At 40.2% G+C, this 26,512-nt stretch overlaps 1 protein-coding gene across 15 annotated transcripts; it reads left to right on the plus strand.

Moving 5' to 3' along the window:
- The first annotated feature begins 1,142 nt into the window (after positions 1-1,142).
- On the plus strand, positions 1,143-26,043 carry MFF (mitochondrial fission factor). Of its 15 annotated transcripts, none has more exons than XM_074590810.1 (10): positions 1,562-1,656; positions 6,140-6,357; positions 7,268-7,440; positions 8,316-8,404; positions 12,332-12,406; positions 15,981-16,139; positions 18,632-18,649; positions 22,021-22,083; positions 24,758-24,842; positions 25,204-26,043. In XM_074590810.1, exons 2-10 carry the CDS (start codon positions 6,141-6,143, stop codon positions 25,333-25,335), a joined length of 1,011 nt encoding a protein of 336 aa, XP_074446911.1. In that variant the 5' UTR covers positions 1,562-1,656; position 6,140; the 3' UTR covers positions 25,336-26,043. The 15 variants fall into 15 exon arrangements, with proteins under 15 accessions (XP_074446918.1, XP_074446913.1, XP_074446923.1 ...); XM_074590809.1 differs by lacking the exon at positions 1,562-1,656 and adding an exon at positions 1,722-1,903; XM_074590812.1 differs by lacking the exon at positions 18,632-18,649 and having other exon boundaries at positions 1,339-1,656.
- Positions 26,044-26,512: the final 469 nt, after the last annotated feature.

Consider the following 26,512-nt stretch of genomic DNA (forward strand, 5'->3'; position numbering starts at 1 on the left):
ACTAGAAATCGCCACCAGGGCTCTTCTGGAGAATTGTCTGTGGATTAGAACCCAGGTGCCTAGTCTGTGGCCGCTTTTATTGTGTGACCACTCCATTTATGAACAACAATCATATATTCAATGGAATAAAAATAGATAATAGATCTCAACAGAAAATTATATACGGGGGATCATAGGAGAAGGACCGTGTTCCTAGTGTCCTTCAAGAACCAGGTTTACACTTCTTATGATTTATTTTTTTTTAAAGACTAAATTCCTATTGATACTTTGTAAATCATAGAGCCGGGAGAAGGGGTAAAACTGAGGACTCTCCTACGGAATGATGGGGATTGCCTGGTAGGATATGTTTAAGCCAACAATTTGTGTTTCAAGGAGGCCAAATATAAGATCATATATCTGAAAGCAAATAATGTGCAATTCTCAATGTCGCACAACATTTATTTTTGTCTAATAAGAAATCATATTTCAGACCACTTGCCTCTGTAAAAAAGTGCTGTTGGTATTTGTAAAGAACTGAATTAGCAAGTTGTGGGCCTTGGATTAATACTCGCTTCAATACTTCTGGCATCGCTACTCATTTTGACCTCCAAAACATTATTGTGACCATAAATCACAACATAGGGAAAGCTCAGAGGCTGCTTTCCTCTCTTAAAAAAAATAATCTGCTGTATATAATAGCATTTTTTATTTCATTTTTCTGTATGGAACTGGAAAATTGATTAAGTTACCCACAGCACAAGGAAATGGCTGCTCTTCAGCAGGCTGATTTCGGGGTCAGGTCACCTAATGGGGTGCTTGGAATGTTTTACCCGACGAGGAGATGGTGCTCTGTGGCCAGAACTGACCTGCAAGCTGAGGTTAAGCGGGGCAGGAAACCATGGCTCTGTCAAACGCATTTGCTGACACATTTTATGTAATGCTAGTGGGGTGGTGATTGACACAGAGAAGCCAGCGTGTAGCATGACAGCCTTAGTGAAGTTTTCCAGCTGGTAGGAGGTGAAGCTGAACCAGCAGCTGGGTTTTCTGAAGCAATGCAGTTGCTTTTGAGTGGCTGGGAGGCACCTGCCCGCCGGTCAGACAGCGAGCCCTGCAGCGACCTGACCTGTTGCCCGCACACAGGAGGGTGGTGGGCCGGGTTCATCACACACTCTAACATGTCTTCCACCCGCTTAACACATAATTACATCTTCGTGTTGCCCCATTACAGCTGTATGTTAATCCACCACAGCATAAAGCCGTAAGCAGAGAGCGCGAGCTCTGCCGCTGGACAGCCAGCGCTACGGGGCGGCAAGGCGCGGTTTCAGTGCGAACGGTACGAGCGTCGGGGCCCTGCCCGAAGCCGCTTCCCCCGGGACACCACCGGTGACGGCGGGGCCCGGCTGAGGCACCGCGCCAAGGCCTGCAGCGTGCCCGCCCTCCGCGCTGAGGGGCGGGCGGCGAGGAGACGCCTCAGGGACAGGTCGAACAGGGACCCGCCCCACCAACTGCCGCTCGGGCTGCGGGCGAGGCCGGCCACCGCCTGCTCGCCGCGGATCGCTGTGACTGCGAGCAGCCCTTGGCCCCCGCCGCCGACCTTGAGGCCGCGGCCTGCGAACGCCTCCCAGCGCGCCTGCGCCATTCCCTCACTAAAAATGGATGCCCTCCGGCTCCCTCGCGGTGAGAGCTGCTTCCGCCCTCTATCGGTCACGTGACGCACCGTCCCCGGCCCGGCAGCCCGTACGGCAGGCCGATGGGGACAAGCCGGACGGTTTTTGCGTCTTACCGGAGGAGCGCGGCGAGGCAGCGCCGTGTCGCGTAATCACCCCCTGCCCGCCGGAGGCAGCGCCGGGGTCTGGGGCGAGGCAGGAGCGGGGTCCGGCCGGGGCAGGGCAAGGGCCCGCCGGCCGCCTTCCCGCCGCTCTGGGTGAGTACGGACCGCCGGGGCCTGGCAGCAGCGTCTGCGGCCGGTCCCGGGGGGCTCAGCCCTGCCGCATCCCCCCCTCACGGCCGTCCGTCCCCTCAGCTCGGCCGTCCCCTCAGCCCCTGTCATGTCTCTGTGCCCCCCGGGCCGTGTCTCCTCGTATCCGCGCTCCTCCTGCCCCAGCCCCGCTTTCCGCCGCCGGCTTGTCTCGGCTCCCCTGGGCCCTTCTGGCCGTCGCCCCGTTGGTGTGGCCGTCCGTTACCCCCGGTGGCGGCTGTCGCTGGCCAGTGGTGCCGGCGTGCCCAGCTCTGCGAGCAGCCGGCTCCCCCTCTGCCTTCCCCCGGCACCCACGGCTGGCTGGGGCTGCTGCCGGCGGAGCCCGGCGTTCCCACAACATGGAATATTTGGGTCTTCTGGAGAAATGGTTGTCTGACTGGGACAGGGTTTTTTTTTTCTCCTAACGTTTCCAGTATTTATTATTTCTTTTCGTTAAAACCTCCAGCTGGAGTAAAACAAACTTGAAAGAGTGCAGCCCTAACTGTTTTGTCATTCCACAGCTTTGTCTGTGTATAATGGGTATTTTTGTGTTCATGTCATCCTTGTGCTAAGGAGAGGAGGTAACGTATTTAAAAAGTTCAATCACGTAACTGCCCTAGGCAGAACAGCTTTCAGCATTTAGCCAACACGTAGCTCTCTTTTCTCTCAAATTGTTCTGTTCCTGCTTTGTTGTTTCATTGCCTCTCATCCTGAATGCCTCAGTGACGTATGTTCTGACAGTTTGGGGGTCTCCTCATAGGGTCCTTTGAGTCCTGTAATACATGTCCTTAACTTTGCTTTAGGTTGTCCTCTTCCCCTTTTACCTGCCAAAGGATAACTAGACACTTGCCAAAGGAGCACTTTGTAGCTCACGTGCGCTTGAACAGACCAGCTGTAAAGTAGCTGCCTCAGGAACAAACAGTACTGTAGCTGGAGGAGTTACAATTAGTTTGATGTAGGCTGTAAAACCTGCTGTGATCTCAGTGCTGGCATAGCTATACCGTTACCAGGACTCATCTTCATATACCTCAGATTAACTTGGACATCCACGCTATGTGTAACATTCCTGGTGGCTGCACAGAGACGGCCAATGTCTGCTTATTGCCAGAATGCTGATAAAGAGTCATCCTTCGCATTCATGTGCATTGCTTCATCCCTATCTCTCCTGTGCCGTTCCTCTTTAGGAGAGGGGGAAGGTGGTATCCTTGTGTCTTTCTGAACACATATAATTCACCTTGTATAACTTCTCTTGCTCTCTCTTCCTTACCCTCCTCTGGATTTTCTCCTTCCTTTCTCTTTTTCACTAAATGCCACTGATGCTCATCTGTGCTTCAGCTGCTCTCTGTCCTTTATTTATCCTGTATTTGTGATTGTATTTTTATTATCTCATCGTTCTTGGACATCTTTTCTATTCTCATGCCTCTTTAGAGCTACTTAGTTCTGTAAATATCAATTTTAAAATCCTCCTTCTCCATGATTTATTATTAATGTCTTCTGTAAAATGCTTCGTGTAACAAGAACATTACAGAAAACATAACTCTGATTTCTGTTCTTTTTAAATACTTGGAGGTTTTGTTAATAAGTTCCGTTAAAATATTCTAAGTTTTCTGTTGCTGAAATCTCTCTGTTTTTCTATTCTCTTCTAAAAAGGGGTAAAAAATGAAATAGACAGAAAATGCAATTCTCAATGATGCAAAGTAGATGAGAAGTAGACAAGAGTAGGAAGACATTGAGGTGTTGTATCTATGGTCATTGGCAAGTACAGCTAAACGCACACAGTGATATTTAGTTTATAATAGTTTATAAAATGGGTGTTCTAATGCTCTCCTTTTTCGTGTGTGCTTTACCTTATAGCTGGAAAGCAGTTGTCATGCAGACTTACTTATGTACAAAAACAGTGCCAAAGTTTAGGAAAGCCGGGGTGTAAACACTGGTGCAGTGTAGCAGTACTTGATTGCGATAATTAAAGCCATACAGGTATTTCAAAATGAGAAAGTGAACAAGCAGTGAAACACCTTTTGTCAAGTCTTGTGAGCAGTAACCATTCTTTAAGGTGCGGCCAGGAGATATTCTCGGTACTTTTAAGTTCTTCTTGAAATTTGATCTCTTTATTGACATTATGATTTTTACTCCTATTGATTTGGAAGTGCTTTACTGATCATAGACCATGTTTTGAAATGAAAAGCACCTTTTGGAATGTGGAAGTGTCAGAAGGCTGTGTACTTTGTTTGTGCAACTTGCTGATCTAGCCAATGTCTTGCAAGAGGGACAAATATAGCTTTGAAAGACCAAAGGGCAGGGACAAAAAACCCCTAAAGTGAGGTCTTAAGAATTTTGAAGTGACAGAACTGCTTAAGCACCTCTTGAACTCCTATAAAGTGCTATTTCTAATTAAGTGTGCCCTTCCAGTTCCTTTGATTTGATACGTACCAACAGTAAGAAATAATACAGCTAGATTAAATCTGCATTGCTTCAGGTATTTCCTTTATAACTGTTTGGTTTTTTTTTTAAGTTTACATAGAACAGTGACCTTCTTGCCTTTGAGGTTTGAGGGTTTATTAATAAATATGGAAAGTATCGCTTCTGTGTGATGGTGGGAGGAATGGCTCGTGGTCTGTCTCACCTGCCACATGGATGTTCTGCACTGAGACGTTTTGTTCACAAAGTTCTGCGTGCTCAGTTTACAGAAGCACACAGGCAGCAGCAGACGTACCCTTGCTGCCAAAAACAGTAAAAGAATGTAGTTGCAATTATAGTGGCAAAACCTGCCTTTTTGCCAGGATAGATTACTTAATTTAGGGAATTACTTCAAGTAATACCACTAAAAGATTTCTTGCTAGAGTAAGCTATGCTTCCCATAGGCAAATTTGCCAGGATAAGTATATTTACATATTGTGTATGTATGTTTATTTATTTACATATTGTGTGTATATGTATAGAAATACACATTTCTCTCAATCCTAACCCTAAAAATAACCATTATCTCAGTCTGAGCTGTTGTCAAGGCCCCCAGCCATTGCCTGGATGAAAGATTCTCACAACCGAGTATTCCTTGCAGCTCACAGTTTCCTCTGGGAGACACTTTCCAGTCCCACTCTAACTGCAGCTCCAAGATGTCTCTCTCTTAACCGAGGCCATAAACATAATCTGTCTGAGCCATCGACAGTGTCCACTGGCCACTGCCCAGGTGAACAACTTCTCTCAGCCATCCAAGTTCCCTTTCCAGCCCACAATTTCCATCAGCAGCCCCTTTGCAGCCCAACTCCAAGTGCAGCTCTAGGATTTCTTTTTCTCTTAACCTTAAACCTGACCTCAGAAAACCCAGTTATTTTGGGTTTGTCTTTGATACAACTCCCAACAATTGCTGTATTAGTAAGTTTCTTACAGCCCAGTTTCTAGGAAATTCTACCACTGCTTCATGTGAAATTCCCCTCCTTTCCTAGGAAAATGTATCTATGAAGTACACTTTAAAGAAAGTCTTGTTCTCTCTCTGCCCATCTTGTATCTGTTCTGCAAAGGTAAGATTTTCATTTACAGAAAAATTCAGAACTGACAAGTTCACAGAATTGCTTGTGATTGGGAATGGGTTATGAATATACTAGGTTTTCAGGCTGATTTGACCTTGATAAGGAGCTTTGTCCTTGTAAGATGGAATGAGATGTGGGTGACTGGCAGCAAGCAGAAGGCTGCTGCCCAAGGGGAGTCCTTTCTTTTGTTCCCTACATCAACGTGGAGTTTTGTAAGACTTCATCCATTTTCGCAAATATCTGTACGCTGGATCTGTGTAAATACAGATCAGTATTTCAGATTTGTTACCAATCCTGAATAGATTTCCGATCAATCCTGCCAATTCTTTGTCGTTTGTTGGTTTGTTTGGTTTCCTTTTTCTGCCAGCCAGTGCAGGAATAGTACCTAACATGCAGAATTTCTACAGTTTTTTGTAACAGCTCAATTTGAGGACCCCTCAGTGCTGCTTTGAGCCTTGCCTAAGGCATCACTTTGTTCTTCTGTCACTGCCCTCAACTCTCACCTGCTTGTGGCTACATCTCCTGTGCGTTTTATCATATAGTTTGTTTCTCTAAATAAGACTGTTCAGTTAGGATCATCTACCACTTGCCTAGTAATCAGAACAAAGAGTTCTCTTTACACACCTGCTGCTGGTTTCCTGTATTGCTGTTATAGCTTTTGGTTTTCTTTTTCCAGGATGAGTGGGGCTGCATTCCCATCTCCAGCTGCCGAGATGGCAGAAATTAATCGCCTTCAGTATGAAATGGAATACACCGAAGGAATCAGTCAGCGCATGAGGGTCCCAGAAAAACTCAAAGTAGCTCCTCAAAATGCTGACCTTGAGAAGGGCGTCCAAGAAGGATTTCCACATGCCAGTGTAACTATGCAGGTTCCAGAGCGGATTGTAGTGGCAGGTATGTCTGCATCTCAAGACAAGAAAAATAGGCAAAAATTTAAATTAGTTCCCCAGATTTCTGGATGGACAAAAATATGTATTGATACCTCTTTAAAAGAAAAACCTGTAAAATGCTTTCTAGTTTTCAAGCAATTATTGCTTATTAACTTTGACGGAGGAAGTTTCTTAAACTCTGAAAATGTTTCATGAATAGTTGTGGTATAGCTTGCAGTCGAGGCAGTTAATGAAAGAATTATAAACAGTAAGTTTAATTGCTGACTTTTCATCTTAATAAACTATTTCTGGAGCAAAAAATTCAATGTTTAATCATTTACACCTGATTTTTCTTAATTAACTATAAGCTAAAGTATCTATAACAAGTTTTGGGGACGTACTATATATTAGCCATGCAAAATGTGTTTGGTTATAATCAGAATGAATGCTAGTTATGTTAAGGATCTGTCTATTATTTGGTGGAGTCTATCAGTACTTCTTTAGTATTTATGGGCTTTACAGTGACGTACCTGGAACTGCTGAAGGCCCTACAATTTGCAAAATGTGTGACATGCATATATTTTATGCTTTGAAAGAGTGATGTCTTCACATCCCCAGTCACCATATTTCTAAACAAATACACCTTTAATAGGACTGTGTCTTGAGATTAATATCACTTGCAATAACAGCTGATGTTGTGCAGGGTTACTCAGGATCATTGTTCTCGGAGAAACTGCTCAAATAAGTGTCAATTAATGTGGTCTTTATGAGAGCTTTAACCATAGTTTTTAACACACAAGCCCCCTTAAAGAAAGGTACGCTTAATTATTGGCATAGTCAGGGGAAGCTACTGATGTGATGCGGTTTTGAACTTTAGCATTAGCCCTCAGGCCTCAGAACAGCTTGCTTTCTATTGATAACTGATGTTCTTGCAGGTAATAGCGAAGACATTCCATTTTCCAGACCACCAGACCTTGACCTTCTTCAGTCTACTTCATTCAAACCACTGGCATTGAAAACTCCTCCCCGTGTTATTTCTCTTAGTGATCGACCGCTAGATTTTTTGGACCTAGAAAAACCTCCACAACAGACACCTCAAAATGAAGAGGCTAGTACTTGTTTTGCTTTTTCCTTAGTTGAGAAGTGTTCTCCTAAAGAAAGTGAAATGACCAATGATTTCTCTGCTATGGTGCAGTTCTACTTGGTGCTAATGTAATTTCGGAAAATATAAAAATACTTTTATTAGCACTGTAGTAGTTCTAATTATGACTTTGAAGTTCCATATTTAATTGGCAGATGGCTAGGGGTTGCCATGCTCAGTAAGCTTACACAGTACTTACAAAAATAAAGTCATAATTAGAAATACTCAAAATTCTTTTAACAAAAAAATCCTTTTGATTGAAGAGAAAGCTGCAAGATTTTTTTAGTTTGGAGGTTATTCGAAAACAAACTAAGATTCTTTTAACATGTATAGTTAACCTTTGGAATTCGCAGACAGATGATACAGCACCACATAGAGTTAGTGAGTTTTAACAAAACTCTGAAAACCAACCTCAAAGAATGGTGTAACGTTGTCATCCAGGTGGGTGATGTGTAATTGACATCTTAAAAAATGAAAAATATTTATGAAGCTGTATATTCTACAGACTCATAAAATACATTAGAAATGCATTTATTTCTGGTGATAGTAAGTAATATTAAACATAGTGTTGCTTTCTTACATATTCAGAATTCTCTTTGTTCATAATTTTGACATCAGATCATATCGCTAGATAACGACAGGATTGCAATAAGTTTGGGCCCTGGTTTTACATGTACCAGCATCAGATCCTGTCATCATTTGTTTTCCTCCTAATCACTGTGAAACCCATCAAAACGTACCTTTGTACCTGAGGGCAGATCTAACTTGCAAATCTCCAATGCATATAGCTGTCTCCTGGAATTCCCTGTCTCTGATCTCCCCCTTTTTCGGCTTTTATGCAGGTCCGCTCAGTGGGAAGGCTGAAGAGAGAACGTTCCATGAGTGAAAATGCCACTCGACAGAATGGCCAGCTGGCCCGGAATGATTCCATGTGAGTAGAGCAACAGGGTGCAGGGACAAAACTACAGCTTTGTTACATATTTCCTTTGTTATTGATCTCCTCATCGTTTGTATGTTGTGGCAAGTACATAATTTTAAATATTATAAGGCCAATGTTTTTCTTAATTTCTCTGATTTTGTTTAGTGAGGTGACTCATTTGTGAAGTATTTTCTTGCAGTGGATGGGTGGGAGCGTGGGCTCACAGTTGGTTTCACCAGTTATTGTGAGATGTTACTTTAGGAGATTTTTCAGTTTCTGAGCTGCTGTAATACTTTCTTCTCCCTAAATTTTCAAGAAATTGAGTTTTGTGCATGAAAGTGTTCCTGGTTCTCTCACTGTTGATATTATGTAATGGTTTTCATTCATAGAAAAAGGACTATGTGTATTTCTCATAAATATTAGAGTAAGTAATCTTTCCTTGGTGCCAATGTACTCCATGTATTGGAATCTGTGAGTATATATCTTAATTTTTTGACACCAAAATGGCAAGTAGTATTTAGAATTGGAACTACATCTGTTGATACCATCTGAGGTAGCAATTCTTACGGTGCTTTCTGAAGACATATAGGTCTGTATATTTCTATTAGATATGATAGTCTTTGATTAATCTGGTTTATTCTGAATGACAGCATCTTTCTACCCGGCAGTGACTGTTTTTGCAACGTAACAGTTAAAACTCATATATAATAAGATTCCTAATACACTACCACAAAAAATACTTCCCCTTGTTGAAAGGATCTTGGATATAAGACCTAGAAGATGGGATTCATCTGTCCCAATATCAACTGTGTAACGCTGTTGCTAAAGCCCCATAAACTTAATTTTCAGTTACTAGGGGGAAATAAGTGCATGGCCTACTTAGGGTCTACCTATTTTTAGTCTAAAACAGATCAAGTGGATTATGTCCCAGAAATGTCTGTTTTCTTCTGTTTACAGCAGTGGCACTAGGAGGTACTATATGTACTGCTTATCTGTCTCCCTGTTAGTTTGTCTGGAACTGGTGAAATGTACTCTGATGCACATTCCAGACATGTTATGATTGTCCTTCTCTTCCTCCAGAGCTTCGTGGAAGTATTTTTGCATATCTTTCTCTTACTTAGTCAGTCTTTTGGTTCATACAAGCTTATAGCTCGCACGTGTCTGGGTACTCGAGTCTGCTGAGTCATATATTCACTGAGTTGGCAAAATCAGATTCACATCCATAAGCTCCTGATCAGCTTGGTCTCCAAATGTCCTAGCAGCCTACTAAGTGCCCGGGTTCCCTGTGGTATTGATCATCCAGTTATGTCCTGTTGGACCAGTCATACTGGAATTTCAGCGCAGGAATGGCCTTCACTTGCCTGTCTGATAGTCTGCACATGATGTGCGCTCGTGGTGATCTTCATGTGGTGGAAGCTGCTTGTGAAAAAGTTTGCCCCTTTGTTACCAGCTTTGCTCTGCCAGTCTTTGATGTATTGGACTTAAAAGAAAACCAGATAGTATATGAAACCTTGCTCCCCCTTGAAATCACTTTATCCTTGCTCCCCAGGTTAGTTTAGTCTTCTGAAAGTCAGGGACTGTATCTGCCCAGCCATCCATCTGAGAAACTGGCAAGATCAGCTCTGACGGGTTGTATCCAATTGCTGTCAGACTTCTCACATATGTTTGAAATTTCTCAATCCAAAAATCTTAAGTCTGTAAAACTCACCTGTGTGCTTTGCGGTTGCTCAGTAGCTGTATATAGAATTACTGGTTTAACATGGTCTGATATTTATTTGCTGTCACAGTTTATTAATCTCCTAGCAGTCCTTTGGAGGCTTAGCAATACAATACAAACTTGGAATCCTGTAAACTGAAAAGGGATATGATCAATGAGCATATATAACTGGTAGCTCATGCGACTCAACGTATCATTTACAAATGCCAGGAAATTATGACACATCTGGAGATTAGTTTTTCTTTCTTGATGCCCACACTGGTGTCTGCATAATGTCTGTCAAATAAATCAAACTTCTGATGCTAAGAAGTGTCTTTTAAGAAAATTATATAAACTTTAGATAGATCCAGGATGAAAAATACAAAAAATAACAGCTAGCTGATATTGAGCTTGCTGTGTCTGTGCTCTCTGCTGCTCACGTGGAAGAAGTTATCTTTCTTCACTGCAGCATCCACTCTTGCTGACCTGCAGATAACGTATCTTAGTAGAACTTCATTTGTCTCTTGCCCTCTCAAGTACTTGTTTTCTTATGACAGAAGTTACGTTGTGCATACTGTGTAGATCATCTGCTTTGAAATCATTGAGGTTCCTAGAAATTGCTTCTCTTTCTGTCATCATTGCTTCTTCTGACTCAGTGTGATGCAAAATAAGAAATCACTTTGAACAGGCTGTGGCGTTCCCGGTGATGCTGAGTCTGGTGTTTCTGCCTTATCCAGGCTTTGTCAATTGCCAACTGGAGAATGTGACTGTGTACCTGAGTAACTCTCAGGAGAATATTCTATGAGTTCAGATTATGGAAACACTGTGTTCAAGGTGGGACTTGCGTGGCTCACATAAATGCAGGAAAGCCAAGTCTTTTGTATTTGGTGGAAAAAAGTATCTCTTGGCTCTTGTTTCCTCACAATTTAGGCCCATACTGCAAGTTTCATGTAAATAAAATCAGAAGTAGCCATTCTACAAAAAAAATTGGTAAGGTGACATTCTGTTTTCACTGTGGTAGCTACATAGAGAAGCTACGCAAGTGGAAGTCTTATTTTATAGCTCAAAATACGCAATCCAAGCAAACAAACTTTGATATAAATTATGCTACCTCAGATGGTACTGGGTATCACCTAGCCCATAGACTACTATTTCTATTAGAGCCTCGTGGTAAATGTGATGCATGTCTTCTAAGTTTAGCTTCCGTATTGATAAATTAGACCATTTAAGTAGATAAATTCTACTACAAATGTATTCTTTGCTCTACAGAAAAAGTAATTGTACACCTGTTACTTCATTTGTATCACATTGAAATTTCTTTACCATCTAGAAATACTGGGGTTTTTTTCCAGGAGTACAAAAATATAAGAAACCAGCTGTTCCTAAAGTTCTTATTTCCAGCGTTATTGGCTGAAAGAAATAATCTTTGTTCTAATTACTGTAATGATACATTGCAGCTTCATCAAAACTGGCTTGACTTTTAAGTTCAGTCATGTCTAAGTAGTTTACTTCTGCGGTAACAAGTGCTATGGTACTCTAACTTGACAAAGATCAGATCTTTATTCCTGTGCTTCTGTGAGTCTGGTTCACATTTTCAAATAGGAAAGAGAGTCTGCATTTTACTTCAAATATTTAATTCCTAGACAAGAAATACTTTAAAAAAAAAAATAAAAATGCTTGTTTCTCTTACCTCCTTGGTTCAACTTCCTAACAGACATGATAGTCTACTCAGATGCTGTGATGAGGACCCCACTGAAAAGGCATATGGAGCACTGCCTTTTAAAACCTTTGTTTTCTAACTAGGACTATAATACTCAAGTTTTAATCTGGGACGGTGTTGTCCTCCTTGGACAAAATGTTCAGATGTACTGCACAAAATTGCAGTGCTTGGCCTACAAAGTGACAAAATTAAACATTCTGGAATAGATTGTCAGATTGAAGCAAAAGAATTGGCTGGGCTCCCTATCACAGTCTTCTCTATATGGTACAAATAGTTGTTTCTTTTCTGTTGTCTTTATCTTCTCATAATCCAGATGCATGCAGGGACAGTTCTGAGAATTTTTTGGGAGTTGGGCTTCTCTAAAGACAGTAATTCTCAAATGTTTTTAAGAAAACTGAGACTAACAAGTAGGTACCTCTTGTACAATAACCATCTACCTGCGTAGCAGTAATGACAGCTCTCTAAATTACAATCCCTCTATTTATAAGGATGCTTACTTAAGAGATTACAATTATTATTCAAGGTGGTACAGATCAGATACTGTCCCAAGAAATAAAATGCCACGGTTCCAGTCACCTCTTTCGACTAAGGATTGCACGTAAGCCTAAATGTTACCTGGTATATGAAAATCAAAAGTGTGTTTAATTATGTAGCTCTCTGCAATACTAATTTTTTGGCTAAGTATCTGTAGTTTAGAATGTTAAACTTGAAACAGCCTTTGCTACACTGAATGTGTGGTTTCTAATTTTGCTTCAGGGTTTCTCAAACTTTGCCAAATTGTTTCCCTGTGTAAAGAACATAGGGAAAAATACCTGGCAGCAAAAGGAAAGGGACAGTCTCAACTAAGAACCAAATTGTAAAGAACAATTAAATTTCAAAAATAGCTTTAGTTTGTTTGATTCTTTGTTCTTTGGCTGTTTTTGAATGGCTGGAGAAACAAAGTTTTTTGTTGGCCATTGCCAGACAACGTTGAATGCAAGGATTCCACTTCTGCATTGGAAGTCAACAAGCTACCAAGAATGCATGGAAAAGGTGGCAGTGTTTCTTTTTTTTTTTTTTTTTCCTTGCTTCAGTCTTCCCTTAGTAAAACACATCTCTTTAGAGAGTTCAGTTTTACAGTTTGAGAAATTCTGTTCTTATGCAAGTTGTGGGGGAAAAGGTTATGGTGTGCATGTGTTTAATGAGAATACAATCTGTCGATGTGGTTGAATTTAAAGTAACCTTGACCAGTTAAATCTGTTTACCTCTCTTTTGATACTTTCAGAACAGTAAGTCAGAGACATATCTGAAATAAACCCTGTGTACATCAGAAATGTTTTGAGAAGGTTTAGGGGAGATTACCCCTAAACTAAAAGCTCTGCGTATAGTAGAATGTTACTGTGCTCTTCCATAGTAACTTCTGTAATCCTGTTTGTTTTGGTTCCAGACTCTGGAATCGCCTGGTGTTTGTAACCAGGGAGTGCTATAACAACTGGCTGGAGCTGTTAATAAGAACTCTTTTCAGAAATTTGAAACAAAATTATTCCTAGGACTAAGAATATTTAACTACAAATGGAGGAGATAAGGAGGATGGCCAGAATGTCTAGTGATAAGTAGTCGTACTCAGAGAATTATCCTGATGTCAGAGATTTTCTTTTTCTTATGTCATTTCGGCTGATATCTATATCAGATATTTGCTTCATAATATTTCTTCTCCACGGTCTTTGACATAGTCCAAAGGACTGCCACATGTTTACAGGACAATAATTTTGAATCCTGAAAAAGGAGGATAGAAGAAAAATTTGGCTTCCTATTTGGTTTGGGGGGGGGGGATGTCCCCCCCCCCCCATGTTCATTAATTCTGACATTCATAGAATTATTCCTCTCTCAGACTGTGCACTGTAGAAGGGTATTAAAGTTAGCTATAGCCTTTATGGAGGAAAATTGATTAATTTCATGTAGCTGTACAGTTTAGCTCATATTCAGGAGCAAATAGATTTAAATAATCTCTTAATTAAATAATTTAAGAAACAAAATATTTTCTTAAGTAAGAATTAAATAATATCTTAAAATGAGTGAAGTAATCTCTTGAAACTGTCTTTTCTTACAGGCCACCTATAAAACAACAAGCATGAAGTAGTCCAGGGGCTAGACCATGGGGTTAGGAATTACCTAGTTCTGAAGTCCACCTTGATTTTTTTCCTTATTATACACACTTTCCAATTTTCAGCACATGTAACTTTCTTCTAGAGAATTTTGTGCAGTTTTAGTTAAATAGTTTTGGGGTGTGTTTTTCAGTACATACAGAAGACTTTCTATGCAAATGACATTACTGTGGTATTTACAGTAATACCATTCTGGACAACAAGAATTCCACAATATCTTCTGGTTTGCAATATTTATAAATACGGTTTGTTACTTTTTTTTTTTAAGCTGTCTTTCAGCCTATTCTGTAAATCTCTGAAGTGATGAACAGGAAAAATTACTTTTAATACAAAACATACTATGAGTTCATGCCTTCAGCTCTTCCCTCATTTCCCTCAGGCCAGCAAATCCACAAAGGAGTAGAAATTCTCATAAATTCACTTTAGTGTCAGTATTTCCATACTTGGCCCTGCTTCTTGATATTTTTCTAGTGAACACTGGCATTTCCAATGCAATTCAAGAGTAAAATGTGGGGATGTGACCACTGCCATTGACTGCAAAGTAGAAGTCATAAATGTAAAAAAAAAAAAAAAAAAAAAAAGATGGATCCTACAAGTCTTGGAGAATGATAAAAGCTGTTAAGAAGTGAAGTAGATGTTTATTGATTTCTCCTTTTTTACTTTCTCTTGTCGAAATATACTCTACAGCTACAGATATTTGCAGTTTAGGTAATAAATAATGACCAGTATCGTTCAAGGACCACCCACTGCTGTCTTTGCATGACTCTTGAAGCACAGGACGGCTGAACTTTTCTGTGGGTGAAGTTGACAGCTGTGTAACGTGCTTTGAATCTGTCTCTTCAATTGAATTTTCTTTCTTACTGAGTTTTCTGATGTCGGTGACAGCCAGTTGCAGAGCAACTCTTTGCAAAATGAGAGTATCCATAGAATTGTGACCCATCTAAAAATTATCCAGATATCGAACCAGCTTCCAAGCGCTCAGCCGCTAATGCTTTGCTTAATTTCTTAAAAATGCTAAAAGCTGGAAGATTGGCATTCTAACTCCCAGAAACCGTTGGAGCAAAGCACAAGCAGCAATTCAAAGGAAATGTGTTGAATTATGGACGCTAATCTTGGAATAAAAACTATCCCAAGATTTCAAGGGCACAGTGACTCGCGCTTTGTTTTGCATTTGTGTTAATATTTACAGTTAAGTTAACACAAATTACTTCCTGTTAAAAAAGAATGTCTGCTTTAATTAAAGTTTTCTGATTTAAAAAAAATAAAAATTTTAAAATAGATTATGCGAAGGATAATGTGGATAAAGTCAGGTTGAATATAAAGAAGCATGAGCAAAGCAAAGGCAGTTTATCAGAACTAATTTCTGACTCATAGAGATGAGGTTTGTATAATTCAAATGGTCACGTTTGAATTTCAGTCCTGTGTATGTTAAATATTATTTTTCATTGTAGTGAAAAACTCAGATCATGTAATTTATTGTCACTGGGATATGAATTCTGTGCCTTTTTTTTAATTTTTTGCAGTTGCCTTTAAGCTTTTTTCACGTGCAAATCAAAGTACTATCTTAATCTTTAGTCACAACTTGAAGAAAAATGTTTGTTGGAGAAGGTCTGTGTGAGATTTTCCTTATTGAAAAAGGCTTGTGTTTTGAAAGAGACTATGGGTAGGATTTCTTTAAGATGCCAGTGCTTGTAAAAATACTTTCCTTGATGTCAGGGAGGATTTGAATACTGACTTCTCAACAGGTAGAGATGTAGCTGGACAAGAACCTTCTAAAACTAATTTGTATAACGATCAAAACTGTGTCCTTGGATTATTACTTGTGTTTGTTTCTGAAGAACTTATACAAATGTAGCTGATGATCCCTACGCTACTAGAATTTGGGAGTGTTAGCTTATAGTGGTGGGAGAAGGGTAAACCAAAAGCAAGCAATAAGCATTTTGGAATGGGGTCTATCTGAAAAGCTTTTTTTAATTTAAAATCTGACTATAGTATTTCTCTCTTCATTTACTATGCTTGTACGAACAGTGTGACACCATCACTGCAACAGGCTCGTGTCTGTCCTCCCAATATGTTACCTGAAGATGGAACTAATCTTTACTCTGCTCGTGGCATTTTGTCGTTTATCCAGTCTTCCACTCGTAGGGCTTACCAGCAGGTCTTGGATGTGCTGGATGAAAACCGCAGGTGATTGGTTGTCACTGATTCTGCCAGCTTTTGCTGCTTTTTTTTTTTCTTTTCTCCTTTTTAGTGGAGTTTGGTTTCTGTTTACAAAATAATGAGATGAAATTATTTGCTTTTGCTTTCCTTTGCTTTCACTATTCACAAGCAATTTAATTGTCCAAAATTCACATTTCAAAATGCTTCTGTTTGAGTCAAATGTAGCATTGTTTTGGTTTCCTTCCAAATAAAAATCACAATAGGAAGTGTTAGTCTGTGACCGCAAGGGACTTTGCTGTTCCCAGATTGTCGGTGTTTTCTGCAATTAATACTTGACCCTGAGACTGCAAACTTAGAAGCCTTGTCTTCTGCTTTTCTGTTGGTGAGCAATGGTGCAAATCAATAAGATTGGGTTGATGTTGATCAAAACAGATGTACAGAAACAGGGTAGAATATTAGGCAAGGCATTGCAGACACTGCTGTTGATAATGTGTCAAGACTCTAGTCTGTTTCCGTTTATATTGGGAAGAGTTATCTCTGGTTGATTCATGACTGATGGTAACCACTTTGCTGGATGCTGAGAGCAAGAAAGGCAATGGATACTGAGAAGCTGGTTGCTCCTCTCATGAATGCTGTCTCTGTTTGTATGGATAAGCTGACACCTGGAGAGAGGTAATGAGCCACTACAAGCCTCATGGCAATCACTCACTGTCCCTGAAGGCATTTAGGTGTGTAGAGATGGCGCTTAGGGACATGATTTAGTGGTGGACTCAGCAGTGTTAGGTTTACAGTTGGACTGGACTTGATGATCTTAAGGGTCTTTTCCAGCCTAAATTATTCTGTGACTTCCATTTTCTTCAGTGGAGTTTTGCCCACTTGATGTATCCTTGGAGTGTTTTGATTTGGCACTTCTAAACATTGCAAGAGTGGCATGTTTAATGCTATAGAAATATTTATAAAGGCTAATAATGGTGAGGTTAATTTACCAAAAGCAATTTTCATGCCAATAGTATGCTAGCACAGAGGTTCAGGTAAAAATTGCACGCAGGTAGTCTCTAGTATAGGGCTAGCTGAGACCTCGAGGGCTTGCCAAGAGGTCGAATTAGAGGAGGTAATTGGCAAGAACGTTAGGCGGAACTGCTCATTCCTTCTGCAGCCCTTCAGTGTGACCTGTGCCAGCAAGTTCTTTGAAATTTGCCATCTGCCTCTGGGAGCTAATGTCCCAGCAGCACTCTTAATATCTTGTAGCATGGAATTAAATTATTTGCTTCTTAGTTTTGGTGATAAAATGTGACTATCAAGCCAATCTTATTGTGAATGTCTGTGTTTGCAGTTACTTTTCAAACTGCCACCTCCTGTAGCTCACCATGTTTGCTGACCTGACAGTATATAAATGCCCATATTACTCCTGAATCATATAGAATTCCAGTCTTGCTGGCCTTTATGTTCTTACCTGGGACTTAAAAAGCCAAAAAGAAATTAGCTGCGTAGTTACCCTTGAAATTCTGAAAGTTGGATGCCTAGCCTGGCTCCGAAATTTCAGGCTGTAGCTGATAAAATTTTGATGCCTGTCAACAGTTGGACAACAATACCTTTTTTCATTGTCAATATTAAAAATTAGATGGAATTGCAAGTTTGTTTTGTTTTACAAAATTAAAGCTCCCAGCTAAGGAGGAATTGTACAGTTTGTGCCAGGAATTCTACAGATAATGTGCCAAGAGTCCTTGTTAAAATATAGACTGAAATTCTGTCCCTTTCCCTGGTCTGCAATGAAGCTGACAGGTTTTATTCCTGGCTTCTTTTAGGCATGTTCTTCCCAATGTTTGGATTGTGGAAAACCTACACAGATGCATACGTACACTTTCAACTTACTTTAATTATCAGAAAATTTCTAGGGTTCTGAAGACTTCAAAAGCTGCATTACTCTTCCTGGTTTGGGTTAATTTTTGAGGTGCTCTTACTAACCTTCCTAGAAGAAATGGGAAACCTGTTTCTAGTCACCAATGAACAAATAGGTGCCAAACCCCAAATTTTTCAATAGGGTGAAAAAGTGTTCTTTGTGTCTGGGTGTTTGGATACCCACCATTACTCTACAGCTGGCGTAGGAATGTGAAATTTGGATGATCCACTTGCATGGTTGCAATATAGTGTTCATTTTAAATTGCTCCAAACCTGCACTCTGTTCTTTTGCTCTGTGTAACGTGCTTTCTATCTCAAAACCTTATGTATTTTAACATTTTATGCTTAATACTAGAAGACATCTTTTAAAATGATCAAGACCTGACTATGTGTTACTCACTGGAAATATTTTTAACTTATTTCATGGCTTGCCTTTTTTTTTTTCCAAAAAAATATTTTCCAATCTACTAAAACTGCTAACGGTAGGTGCTGATTGTACTGCTGCAGATAACGAATTATGCCTAGTTTAGCCGGCACTGCTCGCATAATAGGTTATTTAAATGGGCAACAATTTAATGATCACTGTTTGCACTGTCTGTTTACTCTTGCATTTCCTTCAGCCTGGACAAGAACAATAGGTCAGTTTTGTTTTCCAGTTCTAACCATTTTTCTGTTTCAATTTCTGTTGAATGACTGTAGGACCTATACCTAATGTTTTTTAAAGACTGATCTTTTATGCTGTAGGCAACAAGAAAACTAAAAAAAAACCAACCTAAATGTAAGGAGATTTTAGTCATGTCTTAAATGTGGGGAAAAAGGCAAGTTCATATCTGAATAGAGTTGTGTTGAACTCTGTACTTTATCTGAACTATTCTTCATTCTTGGGTCAATACCTTTTTATTTAGGAGAAAGAAGTATGGAAATCTGTTACTATTTCCTTTCTTTGGGATAGCGCTTTCTAAACAGACACTGTCCTTCTTAAATGCCAAACTTCACCTGCGTAATCATATCCTGAGGCGTTACAAGATCTCTTTGTATAGTGAGCAAGTTAATGATATTTTTCATGGTAGAAATAAAATGGGACATGAGTTAAGACCATCGAAGAGGGCTATTCAGGACTTTGGATTGGGGTGATATAGTTCAGAAGAAAATGAAATGGGTCTGCAAATGTGAAGGAGCCTGGGAAAAACAGTAGTCTGTTACTTTAGTGAAGTAACTGCTTACAGCACCGAGACAAGGGAGGAGAGAGCAGTTTCATCTAGTCACTGATGCTTCAATGCACCAGCCCTTTTGGATTCTGGAAGCCGAGCTTCTTACCCAGTTCATGTCCAGAACTCGTCTGTAAAGTCCTAGTGCCCATTCTTACAGCCTTTCTGAGATTTCCAGAGGTGTTTTAAAGCACAGTGAGAGGTGAACATAGCTGCTGCCTCTGCTGAGCACAGAGAAGGTGCTGGCCTCAGTCCCCTGTGTGCATGCACAGAAAGGATGGAAGCTGGACCCAGGTACCTAAACTGTTGTTTTCCTCTCAGCCCATGTGTCCATGATTGCATCATTACTGTGGTGTTTCCATCGCATGCTCTGCTCTAAGCAGAGGAAGACAGACCAGATTCATTTGGTCACTGCCTTATTGCTTGTTTTCCCACTGTTATTAAATTGTATTACTCTTCGTGTTTCAGGCTGCCACTGTATTTGCAGTGAAATAGTTCAGTGTTGAGTATACGTGGCCTCAAGAGTTATGGCTGCTGCTGATCGTATGTTAATGTTTAGGATGCAATTGACAAAAGTAGCCAGAAAATTCAAAGTTTTAATGAAAAAAAGTTTTTAAAGAAGACCGTGTATTTAATAGCTTGACTGTGTTATGCTTGCGCGTTCTGTATTTGCCAAAAATCTTGGTGCTGATTTTGGGGTAAGGTGATCTCAGTTATGAGGCCACTGTGACCTATATAATGAATTTTTTTTGTTGCTAGATAAAACCAAGCAAGTAAAAAGTGTGGGAGAGGCAGGGGAATATTCTGGTGATCCTTTTGGGTCCACCTGTAAGGAAATAAGATGTGAACTGCAAAGAAAAGGAAGAAATCATGCGCAGCTTCTTAACAGCCTGACTGTGTTGGGAAGCGAGATTAAAGACTTGTCTTTAGTTTAGATTGGGTTCCTGATTTGCACAGATCCCGGAGGGCTCTAGTTTTGTTCCTTGCTGTAGCCCTCAGCTGCCTCCAAGCCTGTGGCTTTCCTTGGGAAGGGTAGTGTGAATTAGTTTGTATTGATTAGTTCTACAACAGCTGCAAAACTTTGTTTGCCACAAGATACCACAGAGGCCAAGAATTTAGAGAGCATTTGAGACCTATCATTCTCATTACACAAAATGCAAATGTTGTTGTCCTGTGTCAGATGGCATGGGAAATGCCTGCTGGATACTGACAAGCTGACATTCACGTATCTGCCAGTTAATTACAGGTGACTTATGTTTGCAGAGAAATTCTGCGACCTGTTTGAGAAAGCACAAGAAATTCAGCAAAGTATTTAGTTCTAGCATCTGTCAGACAGGACTTTAGCTGAATTATTTCTCTAACTAAAAAATAGCAATACCTTTTGCGTTATGGTGTAGTGATGGTTTTTGTCAGGGTTAGGTTGATGGTTGGACTAGAAAGGTTCCTTCCAAGCTAAGCAATTCTATGATTCCATGATAAATTTCTGCAAGACCTCATGCATTTAGGTAAGAATATTCTTTTACTTGTATGTATTTGGGAATGGGGGTTTCTGTTTGGTAAAACACGCCATGCTGGCTTATTTTATGCGCTAGACAGAGAAACACTGTGGTATGCACTTGTGCTGCTGATTTAGAGTAGGACCTAGTCCCAGTAAGTATTGCATTGGGTAGCAGAGTTTGCTAAGGCTCCTAGATCCCGATGCTTTTAAATGAAACTAGTGAGTGTGTTGTTTTTGCATGGCTCTTGCTCATTTTCAGGCCAGGTCACAGTGTTCTCCCAGCCACCTCAGCACCAAGCCTCTGCCTCCTACATGTACCTGCTGTGAAGATCTTCCTACCTAGATTCTCTTTTATAGTCTTTTTTAGTCTGGAGTATGCAGGGGTTAAATGCATGGCACAAGTACCTCCTCTTGACATTGGGAAAATGGAAGAAATTGAAAAAAGATTTCAGGCTCTTGAACATTTTGTTACACATCGTAGATGTGGAAACGCTAATGCCTCATTACCAGAGGTTCTGAAAACACGTAGTAGTGGCTTTGTCAGAAGGTACTGCTGGTGTTCACATCTTCTGTAAATTGGGACACAATAACTTCTTATTGCAAAGTTAATGTGTATTATATAGTTGCAGCAGCTTAATCAGCTCTACCGTTTCTTCCTCTCTGCCTAGAAAGAAAAGAAAGAGCAACACTTACAAGGGTTTTCATACCATCTACTTGAAGCTTTTAGTCACTTCTTTCTGGAGAGATCTACCTCTCTTCAGGCTATATACGGTCCTTAGGCTAGTAGCCCAGGTTTTCTGAATTGCATCTAGTGTAGATAAATAAAGAAAAGACAAATCTCCTCTTTCCCTAGAGGGAGGAGAGGATAATTAAAAAGGCTTTTATAAGTATGTGTGGATATATATTTTTTTTTTCTGTTGTTGTTGGGATTTTGTTTGGGAGGGCAAGGGGGATTTTTTTTTAAACCTGAAGTTTCCCATGTTTTTTTTTTTTTTTGTAGGGCTGATAACCTCCGCCCAAATCTCTGTTCCAACAGCTTGTCTTCCATAAATGCAGCTATATCACCAAAAAATTGCCTATGTATCTTAGCTGTATAAACATTCAATGTTGATTAAATTTGAATAAGAGAAATGTGAAAGTGCAATTTACAACAAAATAAATAGATACGATATTGTATTGAAACATTATACAATGTAAGTGGAAGTATTTTGATGTTCCTTTGCTCTGTGTGGTTTACCTCTTATCTCTGTTTGTCATTTCCTCTTCCTGTCCTGTGCTTTCTGTCTACAAAAATCTGCCGTAGGCCGGTGTTACGTGGTGGGTCAGCTGCTACCACTTCCTCTAACCCTCATCATGACAACACCAGGTAAAGAGTATTTTTTTGTTAGTCATGATCCACTAATTGAGATTCTAACATTCAGACTTCCGTTTCCCTATATCCAGTGTTCTTACTTTAAAACGCAATGTTCTTTTCTGTCCTCCCTCTCGACTCTTGAGATATTTCAGGCTGTTATTGCTTACCCATCCAAGTCACCTGCAAAGACCTCGCTTATCTAATAGATGCAATGTGCTGCAGAACCCTGGCTTAGTGTGTGAGGGGAGGCTCTTAAATGACATTAGCAGTATACTTTGAGTATTTTCTATTTAGTAGTGAGTTTCATATTTTTATTGCGAGAAGATCTGGCCTTGCATCACCTTATTTTTTCCACGAGTTCTCAGTAACATGCCTGTGACTGATAGTTGCAGCTGGATGTCTTTTCACTACTGTTATCTTGGTGGATTGACATCATTTCAGTGGAACCGGACAGAAGTCTTACACAATCTCATGGTCAGGGTGGAGGGGAAAAAAAAAATATAGTCCCTTCTAGACCTGTTTTTCCCATTTCCCTCTACACTTCTATGTTTTCATCGAAATGGAGATTACATTTGTATTGAAGTAGACACTGAATCCAAGCAGGTGATTCTTCTCTAACTCAGGAATTCAGGCTTTGTAACAGTCCAAGAGATGATCTCAAGGAGTTTCTTGATCAAGGCCTCTTGATTTAATACCTGCAGTGGTTTGGAAGTTGGTAGAGCAGCAGTGATGTACTGTGACTTTATATTACATTTATGCGGGCTGGGAGGGGAGTGTGCCCATCTCACTGAAATGGTAAGCCTCTCTGCGTTTCCCAGGAGATGGTGAGGGACAACTACGCTGTGGATCTGGTGGGATTTTATCGTTTTTTTTGCTATCTACTAGAAATTTAAAAATGGCTACAAAAAGACCCTCCTCAGAAGTCTTTGGCTTTCAGACCTGTAGTAGTAAGGAGAACTTTTTGTCACAAGGTGAACATTGTGTCACAATTGTGAGTTCACAACGTGAGCTTCACAGCACTGAGGAAATTAAAATAAACTAAAACCCCACAAACAAACCCAACAGTTTCAGTCTTTTTAATATTGCCCAAACTGAAAGAACTACAAGTAGTAAATACCATAAATTATAGAAAAGTGAATGTTTGAAGTCTCCTTAGAATAAAAAATTAATAGTAGCCTTAATGAGAAAATCTTTCTGTAACAAAAGGAGTTGCCAAATTTTTTTTTTCATCCCACATGTGTTTTTATAAAGACATTTTTAAAATATCTATGACTCTGTTGGCAGACAGTTGCTTATTTGACTATTCTCTCACTAGCTGTTGTTATCCTGATCTCATGTGGAGAAGGTTTCCCTCTCTCTGCATACCCCTCTACCCAAAAAAACAGACCAAAACATGATTAACTTCCTATCTCTTACACAGTGTTGCTCAAGGATCTAACTGTTACCAAAGTCCAGAGTAACGCAGCGCTCATCTAGAAACAGCAGCCCTTGTTCAGAAACAACGTATTAGTGAACAATGGTGCGGGGAAACTTCTGACAAGCTTTCTGTTGGGGGATCCTGCCTGCGCTGAGGGCCTTCTGTAGACGTTTGCTGACAGCAGTGAAAGAGCAAGCAGTGCAAAAGTAGTGTCTGCACCAAAGTGCATTCTGCAAGCTGCAGGAATTCTACTCATATTCACATTAGTCAGAGTTGACCATTAACTGTGATTAAACACTAATCGTTCTTTTAGGTGTATTTTGTTGTGAATTTGGTAGCCTTGACATTATTTTGTTCCACTTCCGAAGCTGCTTGCAGCAGTTGTTCCTATGTCCTAATGACAAAGCAGGTCAAGGGGAACTGATATTGGAACTCGGGTTTTAATATAGGGAGGAGAAACTCAGTGGTAGGTGCAGTATCAGGAACTACTTCTACCTGTCGGGTTTTGGAAAAGAATCTGGTTAAGAGGTAGCAGTCGGATGATCAAAACACGTACTTTTTGTAGGCTTTCTGCCGCTTCCCAACTGATAAGAAATGTGCCATATTTAATTAACTTACCCTGGAGTTAGAATAATATTTTTTCTGAATCTCACCGCATTAAGAAAACTGAGGGGTGCTCTGGGAACAAACTTTGTAATGCACGCAAAGTTCAGTGAACAGTGACTCTGCACTGGACTCTATTTGCAAGGTTCTCTGCCTAAAATACTGAGATTAACACGACTGATAGCATGAATCTCAGTGGTGTCCACTTGGGATGTTTAAGTAGGAACTGAGCATAAGACACCCAGTTCTTTTCAGGTCTTCATTTGATTATTTCTAATCAGTTGCCACATCTCTTGCAACTTTAGCATTTTTAGCTCAGGGAATTTTCAAGTTTCATCAGTCAGTTAAATAACTGCAAACAGTCTCTTGAGAGACCAAGTGACAGCAAGAAGTCTGTCCGTGTGGAGAAACTCCTAAAATATTTAAATGTGGAGAGCAATAAACCCAGATTCAGTCAAGCACTTTTACCCACTTCATACGTGTTTGTGCTTTATTCGGTTAGGAGCCTATTGAAATAGACAACTCTGTAAAAGCTGGGAAAAAAAGTTTTATCATTCTTCTCAGCACCACCACTAAAAAATTACATCTACTAGAATGTTGCTACAATATGGTACTTGCTAATCTTTGCATGGATGAGACAGCTAAGCTATCTCCCTTGTTTGGTAGATACGGTATTTCCAACTTGGATACGACGCTTGAGGGAACACCAGATGACATGACAGTTGTAGATGCTGCTTCCTTAAGAAGACAGGTATGTAAAGCACAGTAGCTGATAACATTAAGCAAAAGCCGTAGTGGTAAAATGGGGGAACAGGTTTTCTGTGTGGCTGCAAAGGTACGCATAACAGATACGAAAGGTCCTCTCTGTACCCCTGCTGGAATGCCCTCACGTGTCCTGTACTGACCTGGGAATCTGGAGAGTCCGACTCCATTTCTGTTCCCACTTATTAGGGACAGCAACATCTGATCACTAGCCATTGATGATAGAAAGTCAAATTATCAAGTGTTTAAAATCCCTCTGTCTGAGATACTGATTTTGCATGGCTATTCAGAAGCATCTAGAAAGTCTGGCAACTTTCAATGAAGTATTAAAAGCCTTTATTTATTTTTAGATAATCAAACTTAATCGCCGTCTACAACTTCTGGAAGAAGAAAACAAAGAGCGTGCTAAAAGGGAAATGATCATGTATTCAATTACTGTAGCTTTCTGGCTACTCAATAGCTGGCTTTGGTTTCGGCGCTAGACACAGCTCTCAGAAAGATTTAATAGTTGATAATACAAACAATTTGCAAAATTGTTTCTGTTTCTGAACTGTATGCTGTTTTATAATTCATACACTGGAAACTTCCACCACAGATAAAGGCTATAGAATTGCAGTGTTAAAGGGACACCTTGTTGTTCAGTTATAATGTATTTAATAGATTTGCATTGCAAATACTTGCAGTATCCTCCTGTGCATGCTTCAGTGTCAATATGGGCCAGCCGATATGAAGTTTGCTTCACGCAATGTAAGGATGGGGATCTACGGAAATAACCATTGAATGTTTTGTTGTGGTGGGAAGAGAGCAAATGGAATGAGTTTGGAAAAAATGTAAAAACAAAGGATAAAAAGTAGTTTTTATTGTTCTGTTGTTAGATGCAATTAATGATGATTGCACTCCTTTTCCTTTAGTCTGAGTAGTTTGAAGTGTGCCATATTCAAGGAGTGTGTCCTGTTTCATGAGTATGTTCCTTGTTTAAGCACATGTTCAGGTCAAGTAATAAAAGGTATTCTTTGCTAACATGCGGATTGTCCAGAGGTGTGTAATATGTATTTTTTTTAGCTTTAATTTTGCAGATGTTTTTCTATAAAATACATTTTTAAGCAAGTCAGTCTGTGAGTGATCAAAATATTATGGAGTACAAGACACTGATGTAGTATATTTAATAAAACTCAAAAAAAATAATCAAACCATTGTTTAATATTATTTTAAGAAAATTTATTTGAGGGTTCATCTAAACTATCAATCTTTGAAATAAGTAGCAGTGACAGACTGAACAACTGAAAAGGAGCAGGGGGGCGGCCGCTTGCCTGCCGCAGGTTACCAGCCCCTGCATGCTGTGGGGTTGTTCCCGGTGCGGGGATGGGAAGCTGGCCTGGTGTCCCCACCTACAATCATAGAATGTGTTGGGTTGGAAGGGACCTGTAAAGGTCATCTAGTCCAGCCCCCCCCCAGTTAGCAGGGACATCTTCAACTAGATCAGATTGCTCAGAGCCCCATCCAACCCGACCTTGAATGTTTCCAGGGATGGGCACCGTGGTCGGTTTAAACATCCCTTGGTCAGTCTCAAAATCTGCTACATTTTTGGTGGCGACTGTGCTGAGCTGTACGCGGTGCTCCTGGGGAGACCCTCAGACTCCCTGTGCCTTAGGGGCTTCC

Source organism: Larus michahellis, chromosome 6 (assembly GCF_964199755.1).
Source record: "Larus michahellis chromosome 6, bLarMic1.1, whole genome shotgun sequence".
Classification (NCBI taxonomy): Eukaryota; Metazoa; Chordata; class Aves; order Charadriiformes; family Laridae; genus Larus; species Larus michahellis.

Coding starts and splice junctions, on each gene's coding strand:
- MFF (XM_074590810.1), top strand. CDS start 6,141: ATGAGTGGGGCTGCATTCCCATCTCCAGCTGCCGAGATGGCAGAAATT. Junction 8,405..12,331: donor CTGGCCCGGAATGATTCCAT/GTGAGTAGAGCA, acceptor TTATTATTCAAG/GTGGTACAGATCAGATACTG. Junction 12,407..15,980: donor CTTTCGACTAAGGATTGCAC/GTAAGCCTAAAT, acceptor TTGTACGAACAG/TGTGACACCATCACTGCAAC.